We start from the raw sequence: 11,622 nt of genomic DNA, 5'->3' as shown, positions 1-11,622 counted from the left end.
CTTAACTGAGTGGTTGAGGAGAGAATCTGTCTTTGTATTACGAACAGTGCAGTACAGTCAATACTACTGCCTATTGTCTGTCAATAGGAGTCCTGAGCGCCTGTTCTTATAGCTTATCCCTATAATGTGCATCGCTCGCTGAGCTTGCAACCACATCGACCACGACATTTGTCTTGACAACCCGAGAGTGCTGGCGTATTTGGCCCGTCTCGTGGTCCGTTCATATTTGACTTGTAATAATATTTCATGATATCTTTTTGCCTCTCAAGTACGCCGTGCTATCCGCCCTTTTCCTGCTACTTACTGCTTCCAGCAAGCTAGGTTACATAACATTCCAAGGATAGCTGACAGTCGACCCTTGGCTCAGAACTGTGCACGACCAACTGGATGTTCTTCCGGTCTCTAGATTCAGACTGGATTATTACTGGCCGCCACGGGGCCTTGACGCAATACCAAGCGTGCTACTACCATATTCAGGACTACCGGCTTTTCAACCGACCTCATCTCCACGCCCATAGTGCTTCGGCTGCTGTCCCTGACGACGCGCCAGAATCTCATGCTTATGGCTTTCTTTGCTACGCCTAAGGTCCCTGTCAGGTATTTGCAGGGCAGAAGTGATTTCGGGCATATATTGTGCCCGGAGGTGCAGGATGTATGTACTACCTGTCAGCATAACCTTTGTCTCTGTGGCGACTATCACAGTGGCTCTACGGCTCTTTACACGCATTCGCTTGGTGTGCGCGCCCTGGTGGGATGATTGGTTTCTGGTGCTTGCCCTGGTAAATACCATCTTCAGTTCAATCGACCATCTGGGCTAACGGTTGATTACAGATGACGGACTACGCCTTCTTCGGTATCCTGATTGCTGGTGGGATTTGCTTACATGCATATCTTGGAGCTACAAAGTACTGACGTTAGACAGAAAATGCCAACGGCCTGGGGAAGCCGAAAGAGTCTCTTACCTTGGCTCAATATCGATTTCACCTCAAGGTATGCAGCCTGACACCTCCATTATCGGTAACTGGGAACTTGCGAATGACACTGGTAGCTGCTTTGGATATCCGTTCCTTTATACAACCTCTCCTTAAACCTGACGAAAGTGTCGATGGTCCTCTTATACCTGCGTCTTTTCCCGTCTAGACACTATCAGATAATATTGAAGATACTGCTGGGATTGGTCGCTCTCACCGGAATGTACATGGTGCTTGGCACGCTGTTCGTCTGCGTTCCGATCCATACGTTTTGGGATCGACAAAATGTGGATGAGAATTGTGTCTCGCGAGCGGTGGTGTGGTATCTCACTGCTGCCCTCCAGATCGCTGGAGACTTGACTCTTGTGATTTTGCCTATGCCCAAATTGGTCATGCTGCGCGTCCCTTTGAGGCAGAAGGTTTGCCTGATAGTGGTATTTGCTCTTGGGTTGTTGTACGTTTCTTCTCCCCAGGTTATTATGGACAACGACCCAGCGTAAACTAACGGATATGATTACCCAGTATTGTCGCAACAAGTGCAGCCCGGATCGACTCCCTGATCACGCTCGTAAATTCAAAAGACCTCACCAGTTAGTTTAGCCTCTCAGATGTTGCCGAGTGAAGAAAAGCTAACATGAGGTACTTACTCAGAAGCTAACGGCCTAATCGCAACCTGGTCCTTGGTGGAAATTAATGTTGCGATCATCTGCGCAAGTCTGACAACATTCAGACAGCTCATTATACAGATATTTCCAATGCTCATACCGTCTAGCAGCCTTAAAACGGGCAACCGCAGTGACAAGCAGCTGCATGACCCGGGACTACGTTGGGCACCGTACATGGGTCCAGCTAGCTACTGTGCTGATATTTCTGGAAATGCGAGTGCGGATCGGGACTCGGATTCACATACTGGCGATGGCATTCAGGTGATGAGGGAGTTGAGATGGGAGCTGGGAATGACTGATGCAGCCACTGAAACTGAGAGTGAGAAACGGAATAAGGACCAGGAATTGGCACTGGGACCGGACCTGGGGGGTCAGGCTGGAAATGCACAACCAGAAAGACAGTCTGCGTGTACGCATGAGTCTGCCGCCTAGTAGATAGATATCAATACTAAGTCAATACTAAGTATCCCTACGATACTGTACTCTGAACATACATTGGGACATCGCTATAGGGCACGCAGCTATCAGAATCTCAGTCTGATTTTCCGGCATTTTATATCGTAGAGATATCTTTTTGTACCACAAAAACATAAAACGCCTACAGAGGATCTCCCTTACCACACCATACTCTTAATGAATAAAAAGCAATAGAACTTCGAGTCGCTTGGCGTTGATGGCCCGATCACGTGATCAACCCGAACTGGCGACTCGGACACTTGGGAGCATAAGTGACCTCTGTACCCTTGATGCCCTCCATAAAACCTCATTCTTGTCTACAGCTATGCCATCTACGCTACTTACATACTAGTACCCGCTACAACTAAGCCGCAAAACAGCTCAAGGGTCCAAGCATAATGTCGTCTCTCAACCATCCCGATACCCCGAACATTCCCTCTTCCTCCGCCATCCTCGGCATCCAGAGCTCCACTCTCATTGATGCCCCCATCCAAGTCGTCTGGAGCGCTCTTACAGACACATCTACCTACCCGAGATGGAACCGATTTGTACCGCGGGTGACCGTTCGCGAGCAGCCTGACTCAGGCAACGAGGATGCAATCCTGAGAAACGGAACAAGATTCACGTTCCACGTCAACATGTACCCCGAAGCAGATGACGAACCGCAGCCGCAAAATAAAAATCTCCGCGACACGTTCCTGAAAATTATAGAGGTCGAGCCGCCGGCGTCAACAGAACCCGCTGATAGTGGCTTGAGGAAAGGCAAAATTGTATGGGCGTCGGACCCCGCTGCAGACGGATATGTCATATCTTCATTGTTGACCGCCGAGCGCGTCCATGAGCTGGAAGAGGTGATAGACGGCAATGGGAAGAGAATGACAATGGTGACAAATTGGGAATCGCAGGTGGGTGGTCTGGCTTATGTGGTGAAATGGATGTTTGGGGGCAGGTTAAAAGGGAATTTCACAATTTGGGAGAATGGCCTGAAGGAATACGCCGAACGGAACTGGGAGAATTAGTCGCGACGGCCGGCGGGGCGTGAAATGAACCTGATCCGAGGTCCATACGAAAGATACATACGAAGGATACTCCAAAGGCACAAGGCAGCCCTATTTCGGACCCTGCGCAGTACCCGGAGTGGTTCATGGCTGGAATGAGATGATATCACCATGCAGCAGGTGGCTTGGGAACTTGGAAGTGAAGAAGTACGGAGAGTCGGAGGCGGGCCGAGGCTCGAGGATCAGCGACAAACTGAGTAAGAGTTCAGTCTGTCATTTCCTTTTAGCTGGTGGGCCACGTGGGGTGGAGACTGGCTGGCAGTATACTCTTACACAAGACTTACGAGCAGACCCTTTCAACGTTGGTTCAACGTCGATAGGCCGTAGGGCTTCTTTGTCCTGTCTTGGACCGTGGCGAAGCCATGGTGGCATATGAGTCACATTATCACACTAATATTACTTTCGATCACGCCGAGTCCGCGTAAGATAAGATACAGAGTTCTCCGTAGATTGGAGTATGGGCCCTGGTGTACCGAACGGACCAGATAAGCTCGTCTGACAGGTATGCCAGCATCTACATGGTAGTAATCATACTCCTGCAGGCGGTACGACGACTAACCTGAGGCAGAGACTGTAGTACAGTCTTTGCTTTTTTAAAGTCACGGCCGTTGGCCCCCAGACGGCCAGGATAAGTCAGGGAAAATTGCAGGGTGAGGAAACTCGGATTGCCGCATCGGGCGAGCCGAGTCATCCGAAAATGGACTAGTGCGTAATTTGTGGGTAATTGAATACGCCACAGTCTTTAATCCGGCTTGACTCGTATCTACTACGACTACTGCTATCTACTCCGGAGTGGCATTCTTGGGTAACCTAGTAGGCAGTACGACCTACCGAATACGAGCTAGCGTCGTCCTTGTCGTAGTATCATGTAGTATGGACATTGTCGTAGTATCAGAGTATGTCGACGGGTCTGTGCTATCACAGCTATCACAGGCTTGTCTGCTGTACGACACGTAAGGGCAGAAACTGAAATGAGTTCCACGGTTTCGGCTGCCAATTAAGCTTGCGTCGATCTCATTTCTTTTCCTGCTGGAATAATTTCTTCTTCCCTCTTTAATTTATTCTGCTTCCCTCCCTCTCTTCTCTCTTCCTGAACTCTCTCTTCTCAATCTTCCTCTCTCGATCATTCTATACTCTGTATCATTACTGACAGAATCATCATGTCGCTGTCTCCGGTCCTGTTCCATCTCTGTCGCATGCCTGGTTCGGACTGCAGTCCCTGACCATATCCAAACTTTCCTGCTTTTTCTCGACGTCAACTGGTACTCAAGTCGACGGAACTTGGTTCCTGCTACTTGCTGCTCGCCACCGTGACTCACTACAAGAGCCGTTCCTTATCTCAAACGGGCTGCGTCTCGTCCTTTCGCCCGTTTTCTCTACTGTACGGAGTACTGCTACTGCATATATCTGTAGTGGCCCCGCCTTCATCAATACCTAGGTATTATTACGGTCTTCCTTGATACGTCTGCTATAGCCATACTATCAAGAATACTGATTTCGAGGATATTTCGTCTTCTGATCAGCTACTGGAGAGACAATCTCCAGGGCCAGTATTTCTTATCGTGCATTTTATCTCGGAGAGCAAACAATAATCATGGCGACTTATACGCCCGTGCAGCTCTCAATTTCCACCAAATCCCATGGCGCCGCTGCTGCGCCAGGACTTGGCCTTACTCCCCCTGTGACTCCCACCATTGATGACCGGGCTGGCAGTCCCAATGCTACTTTATTGCCTCTCGTGGATACGTGCTACGGCAACGGAGCCGTAGCTGTATCCAACCCTCCGCATTTCCTCGGTCAGTTAGAGTACCAACTCGACGAAGAAGACCGTCCTATCACGTTTGGAACCGGCGCGTGGAGTGTTGTCTACAAGGCGTTTGCCTCCCCCCGCACGAGTAATGCAACGCGCCCATTTACGCCCCCAAGCTCGCCCAGCCCGGCCGGCCGCTTGGTTGCTGTCAAGTCACCCGGAAGACGAGATGCCCGCCCCGTGATGTATGCAGAAGCTCTTGCGCTCACCCGAGCCAGCGCTACACCCGGCTCAGAGCGTCATCTTGTGCCATTTCACGGCTATATCACCGACTCCAGCTCCATAGTAATGTCAGCAGTTCCCTTGACCCTGTCAAGCCATATCGAAGACAAGGCCCGCATTGCCCAGCAGAACTTCAGCATACGAACCATGCACGAACCCGTTCTAGGGATGACGCAGTGGCATGATCTTGCCAAGAAGCTCATTGAGGGTCTCTCCTGGCTCCATAGTAACGCCCATATCGTACACGGTGACATCAAGCCACATAACATTCTCCTTCGCCCACGCAATTCCCTCGACAGCGACATCGACTCGGCAGAATTCCCTTATGAACCGCTTTTTGCGGACTTCTCCTCCTCATATTCCACTTCTTCCTCAGGAACTGAAATACCGTTAAATGCCTGCCTCTCAGCCGTAACAACCCCATTTACAGCGCCAGAGCTGCTCAAAGCCCTTCGCTCGCCGGACGTTATTCCGGAGCCCGCGTCCGATGTCTTCTCCCTTGCCGTTTCACTTCTTGGCGCCGCCACTGGCGATATCTTAGTTTATTCTGGGCTCCATCCGACCCTGCGCATACAGTGCGCAAAGGACGGTCATCTTATTATTGAATGGGCCCGTCAGTGTGGAACTAACGGTACACGCGTCCCCCCGAACGGACTTGTTGAGAAGCTCCTCAAGCCGGCAGTTGCGAAAGTTCCTGCTGAGCGGGTCACTGCTCATGCATGGTTGGACATGGCCAGCACTGTCTAGCCAATATATCTTCATCCGCTCTCCCATCATCACGAACATCGGCTTTGTCATAATACACACTCTCGAGCATCTACTCCGGCATATGTTTCTTCTAGATCTATCCACATTTCTGTTGCGATTTGGGTTCCGCGGGTTTGATTCAGTTACGCATGTATATGTTTTTGCGAACATTTTCTTTTATCTTCCTTCTTAACACCAATTTGTGATACCCTATTATTACAAGGCCACCACTTGGCTCTATTTTTCTTCGGGAACTATGCTATGCCATGTCACGCTATATGTACTACTTAGCCCATGTATGCATTTCTATACACCTGGAGTTTCAAGATTGTCATGTGCTACGCCACGTTATACCCTGCCTCGCCTATTCCGACTACTTCCGACTTATTAAATGGGATGAGGCGCGCTAGGTATATACTCTACATGTCGACCACGAGTCTGTGTGTCAGATTCTATATTCTTATACTATACATATGAGTGACAGGATGCATTCGAAGTTGACCTGATTCATAAGTTTCTATCTCTTCCGCAGTTCAAATACCATGAGTTTCGTTTATATACGAGCGACATCATCCACATATACAGCAATTATCCAATCACCGAAGGCTAGTACCGTAGCCTTCAAGCCACCTTTGTCTGAAACTATTCTAGCCAGCAATCACCCAAGCACCATCGACTACCAAACACAATTCTTAATATATTGATTCCCAGGGCTTCAGTACGCAAATTGTCCCGACACAAGTAATCCTGATATCCTATTCGATGCTATAGTAAATTATCCGTTAATTAACTGGCCGAGACGGACATCCAAGACCGGAACCCCAAACCCGTCGATCAGATCACTTCCCGAACGGGCAGATCCGTTAATTAAAGTTCCATTATTAGGGCTTTCTCACTACTAGTAGTTAGGTGTTCACCCAGTAGAATCAAAGAGGGACGAAAAAAAAAAGGACATGGTATCTGTGCTATAGTCCCTCAAGATGTAGGATTGTCATCTGTAGTACCTTCCTGGCTGTCATCTACCGGAGCCTAAGAAGCTGGCATCCTACTACCTGGACGTTTTCGATATAACAGAGTATGTACAAAGTTAGGGAAAGTAAGCTGAGGTTGATCAGTGTATTATGCATATCCATGGGTATCATAGTACCTGCGTCAATTTCTTGTCTTTGAATAAAGATACGAGATGGTGACAACTTTACGAACTGTTACCCAAGGAGCGATGGAGAGCAGCAGTCTGCCGTAGATCGGTTGTTGTATTCACCAAACGGCATATACAGCACAGACCCACAACACTACCTATCTATATTGACATGTTTATGGTACAACTATAGAGAACAATGTATATAATACAATCCGAATGAATCTAGCAATCCCTCATCCCGGTCAGAAAACGCCATTCCGTCTATAACCCAAAGAGCATCCAGACAAATTGACGTCAAAGACGTGTGTTGCATACCGTTAGTAATAAAGAGAAGGAAGACAGGAAGATCACCACCTCTTTCGCATCCTATCACCAAAATCTCTGGTTTGCGCAGCTGTAGTCGTACCCCCCATTATCCGAGTCAGGTCGACAAGAGGAATATCCATGCCATTTTTGGCAAATTCAACAGCAAGGCTCCAAACGGTCTCGACGGAGAGTAGGCGGAGACGGACTTCGCTCAAGTCATAGTCGAGGTTCTCTTGATAACCAGAGGCGGGATCTTGCTTTGCGCTGAGACAGAGTGGATCGTAGTGCACGGTTTTAGGTAATGAATCAAAGTCCGGTTTTGGGCGCTTGGAGGCGTAAATGGCGAGGGTGGGGGCGGCCCTGACCAGGTCATTCGCGGAGTACGTGTGGAAGATGCGCTTCATCAGGTTTGGGACGGTAACGGTGTTGCTGACTTGGAGGGAGACGGAAAAGGCCGTGAAGAAATTAGAGGCCTTGTCTTTCTGTTTCTCGTCGAGTTGCTGCATGTACCGAAGCGGTACGGGGTTTGGGTCCGCTTCGAAGTACATCCATGTCCTGTAGATATTTTGAGGATACAACTCGTCCGGTTCGATAAAGAGGGGGTTGAAGGGCCGGCGGTCGAAAAGAAGAAGGGAGTTGTCCAGGTCATCATTATGGTAAACTGCCCGCCTGTCGTCTTTTAGGTAGGGCAGAGAGCGAGAGATTTCGGAATGAAGACTGGATGTTTCTTTGTTGAGAGTAGCTTCAGCAGCTTCAATCCGCTTGACGAGGCGGTTGATGGTACTAAGCGTGGTATCCGGGCGTGCCGCAACCCGCGAGACCTCTTTGTTGAGGTCATCAATCTCGCTCTGGATTTTGCATACTTTAATGCGACAGTATATCTGGTGGTTGTCATGATTGATCGCCGCGGCTATTTTGCGGTATTGATTCTGGGCCTCCTCATATTCAGCTGCCTTTGGGCTCACTGCCTTGAGTTTCTCCATATCACTCAAATATTTCTCATGCTGAGGGGTCATGGCACGGAACGTGTAGGGCACTGGTTTCGGAGCAGGGATAGGGCTCTCAGGCGCTGCTTCAATCGGCGGGAATGCTCGACCCGTTGGAACGAAAACACCCGTCTCAGAGGTCCTCTGTTTAACGCGCTCTTCAACCGCTGTAAGCACATCCCATTGCCTTGAATAAGCATGATATCCTCTCTGATCTTCAACCGTTGATGCTACCTCGAATGCATGAAGGGCGGCCTGTTCGGCTAGAAGCGATTGTCGAACACGGGAGCCGATGTTGCGCGGTAATATTGCGTTCACGTCTGCTGCGGTCAGCGAGACCAGAAGCCGTACACTTCCGTAGGCATGCAAGCCGTTCTGCCGAAGACATTCCTCCATAAACACCTGTACCCATCGCGAGGCACGAAAGTGGTCTTTCGCCGAACGCGGGCCAGGCGGGTTTGCCAGGACCAACAATGTGTCATTGCTTGCCAGGAGCCCGCTTTTATGGGTGTTTGCCGGGCTTTGTTCCGGAAAGTGTTCATCAAGCAGGCCTTTCCAATCTCGCAGGCCGGTGAGTTTCGTTTCGACTATTGAGCAGCTTGGCCGACTCTTTGCCCAGGGCTCAATGAATCGCTTAAAAATATCCAGTTCCGGCTCAATGAGGACATGCCTGCGCGGTTTCAGGTAGTCGTTTATTTTGGAGGAGAGGACGCCGGCGCCAGGCCATAGATCAAGTACGTCTACCGGAGCATTTCGCGAGAGATACGGGGAAAGGCGTTTCAGAATATCGTCTATAGAAAATTAAACTCAGAACAAAGTCGATAGATATCGAGGTAGGTTTACGGACCACATAGCCCTTCGCTTATAATGCTCGGTTTCTGGGTTCTGCTTCCTTTGATAGGAAGGGCTTTGTGCAACGCGCTGGTAATAGGAAATCGTGCCGAGGGCGTGTATCGAGGGAGTGCCTGCTTGGAATAACGCGGCATAGTGAAATAAAGAAAGTCTAATGCTAGTTCATAATGTGAAAGAGCAGATACGAATGGGCGGGAGGTTGCTGGATATCGGCAGCGTAGTTGGCTTTGTTTAAGGGCGAGCTTTGAGCTGCGCGGAAGAGCCCAAACCTCCGACGCCCCGCCGATCCCTCTCTTCGCTCAATTCCACCACCTCTCGACTCATCCTCATCTCATGGCTCGAACTTCCCTTCGTTTATGTCGAGCCTTCCTGCAGATGAAATATATGATTATGATCGATCGCCGTCCGTGACATCACCCTTTTTCTGCTGCCTAAAACCACCCTTGTCTAGCGGGATTTAAGCCCGTGACTGCTCCGCAATACAAAGCAAGCTTCCCAAACGACAGACCGACACTATATAGACATGGCATCTCTATCCCCAGCCCAGAGCGGAGGCGCTTCCGCACCTCAAAGTGTGGAGAAGATCAGCCGTTTAGCTCAGGACTACAAATTCAACCCTGCAGTTCCCTTACGGTACTGGCTGAGGACGGCTGCTACCCTAGTTCGTGAGGTTAGTGATGCCTCTATGTATCTTTGTCACTGTTGCTAATGGATCAGGTTAGGCTCGAATCTACCTGCGCGAAGGACATGATGAACAGGCATACCTCCTCCTCTTCCGACATGCTCAATTAGTGCTTGTTCATTTAGCCGACCATCCAGACTTGAAGGATGGGAAAGATGTGAGGGAAGAACGGAAGGCTCTAATAGCGGCTGAGAAGGAGGTGAAGCAGAATCTGGAGATCCTGGAAAAACTGAAGCCGCGGATCAACAAGCGATATGAGCGGCATACACAGTTGATGCGTGAACGCCAGTCCCGCATGTCCTCGTCCGCTGCGGTCAGTCCCGCTGCGTCGAGCCAGCCGTCGCCACCTCCGGACCCCGCTCTGTCTGGTGTTGCCGAACCTCTAGAAGCTGGGAAGGATAATGAGCTAGCTGTCAAGCTGGCTCGGACCGAGATTAGTCGAAGGGCAACCGTCAGGAACGCGATGCGCCAAGGTGGACTCAGCGGTGAGGATGATTCGAGCCGACGCGCGGCAGGGATATGGGGTGACTGGGAAGAAGCTCTGCAGCGAAATGAGAGGAGGGATCCCGACGATCTGAGTCGACGCATTCAAGAAGTGCGACTGAACCTGGAGGGCAGGCCACAGATTTCAAGCAAGTCTGTAACGCGGCCGCTGGCCGATGTCTCATCTACGCCCACTTACAAATATCCAACTGTTCCTCGGCAGAAAGCGCTTGATGTTCCCTCTGTTCCGGTGGATATTCCAAAGACCGAGGCCCGCGAGCTCACCAAGCCACCGGTACTTCCTCCGAAAGAGAGCTTTCAAACTAGCCAGCCAAGCGGGCTTGAGCTTCCGCCGCGTCCGGACAAGATTTCACAGGCAGTTCCACCAGCATCTGCAGCAGCAGTGCCTACGAAAGTGCCAGGGGACGACAAACGCAAGGGATTGGACCCCTCCAGCTTCACATTCAAGCCATCCGCCTACCTTGAAAACGGGACGCCTCTTCGCACCGTCTTTCTTCCACCACAGTTGCGGTCACATTTTCTGTCGCTCGCCGCGTCAAATACTCGTAAGAATTTGGAAACGTGCGGTATTCTCTGTGGTACACTGATATCTAACGCCCTCTTTATTTCTCGACTTCTTATCCCCGAGCAGATATCTACATCAGACACCTGCGAGACAGTCAACGAGTCCGCCATTTTTGATTACTGCGACTCGGAAGATCTAATGGTGCTTGGCTGGATCCATACGCACCCTACCCAGACCTGCTTCATGAGCTCAAGGGACTTGCACACACATTGCGGGTATCAAGTCATGCTACCGGAGAGCATTGCCATCGTTTGCGCGCCGAGTCAGACCCCAAACTGGGGTGTATTCCGTTTGACGGACCCTCCAGGGCTCAAGTCGGTCCTGAGCTGTACTCAGACCGGACTGTTCCATCCTCATGCTGAGACCAATCTATACACGGATGCGTTGCGCCCAGGGCATGTTTTTGAGGCTAATGGGTTAGAATTCGAGACTGTTGACCAGCGGGTGAACAAGTCATGATCACGACTTCTCTACTCTTTGCATTATGTTTTCTATATTCCCCATGTGTAATTGTGATGTCAGTTTTAATTTCCGACATGAATCATGAGCAAGAAGAAATAATCATATATAGACCTAAAAATGTCAGGTAATCCACAGTTTGACGTGCATACCTCCGTGCAGCTCCAACTCAATGTAGGTTAAGACTTAAAGGGAGTC

At 50.0% G+C, this 11,622-nt stretch overlaps 5 protein-coding genes across 5 annotated transcripts, besides 1 other annotated feature; 4 read left to right on the top strand and 1 right to left on the bottom strand.

Annotated features, from left to right (window-relative positions):
- Nucleotides 1–11,622: part of a sequence feature (contig 1.51 915..1114266(-1)) that runs on past both edges of the window.
- Nucleotides 651–2,068, top strand: ANIA_10369 (uncharacterized protein; the record flags this gene model as incomplete). Its single annotated transcript, XM_050612564.1, has 5 exons — nucleotides 651–779; nucleotides 899–990; nucleotides 1,141–1,425; nucleotides 1,494–1,561; nucleotides 1,623–2,068. The coding sequence occupies 5 exons, from the start codon at nucleotides 651–653 to the stop codon at nucleotides 2,066–2,068; spliced, it is 1,020 nt and encodes a 339-aa protein (XP_050468473.1).
- Nucleotides 2,491–3,111, top strand: ANIA_03000 (SRPBCC domain-containing protein; the record flags this gene model as incomplete). The annotated part of the gene is made up of 1 exon (XM_655512.1): nucleotides 2,491–3,111. The coding sequence occupies one exon, from the start codon at nucleotides 2,491–2,493 to the stop codon at nucleotides 3,109–3,111; it is 621 nt and encodes a 206-aa protein (XP_660604.1).
- Nucleotides 4,255–6,248, top strand: ANIA_03001 (protein isr1). Its single transcript, XM_655513.2, has one exon. It carries the CDS (start codon nucleotides 4,745–4,747, stop codon nucleotides 5,927–5,929), a length of 1,185 nt encoding a protein of 394 aa, XP_660605.1. The 5' UTR covers nucleotides 4,255–4,744; the 3' UTR covers nucleotides 5,930–6,248.
- ANIA_03002 (uncharacterized protein) lies at nucleotides 7,418–9,348 on the bottom strand (the record flags this gene model as incomplete). The annotated part of the gene is made up of 2 exons (XM_655514.1): nucleotides 7,418–9,153; nucleotides 9,210–9,348. The coding sequence occupies 2 exons, from the start codon at nucleotides 9,346–9,348 to the stop codon at nucleotides 7,418–7,420; spliced, it is 1,875 nt and encodes a 624-aa protein (XP_660606.1).
- On the top strand, nucleotides 9,738–11,424 carry ANIA_03003 (putative endosome-associated ubiquitin isopeptidase (AmsH); the record flags this gene model as incomplete). Its single annotated transcript, XM_655515.1, has 2 exons — nucleotides 9,738–9,884; nucleotides 9,937–11,424. 2 exons carry the CDS (start codon nucleotides 9,738–9,740, stop codon nucleotides 11,422–11,424), a joined length of 1,635 nt encoding a protein of 544 aa, XP_660607.1.

This window comes from Aspergillus nidulans, chromosome VI (assembly GCF_000011425.1).
Source record: "Aspergillus nidulans FGSC A4 chromosome VI".
NCBI classification, from domain to species: Eukaryota; Fungi; Ascomycota; class Eurotiomycetes; order Eurotiales; family Aspergillaceae; genus Aspergillus; species Aspergillus nidulans.
This window is presented reverse-complemented; position numbering and strand designations above follow the sequence as displayed.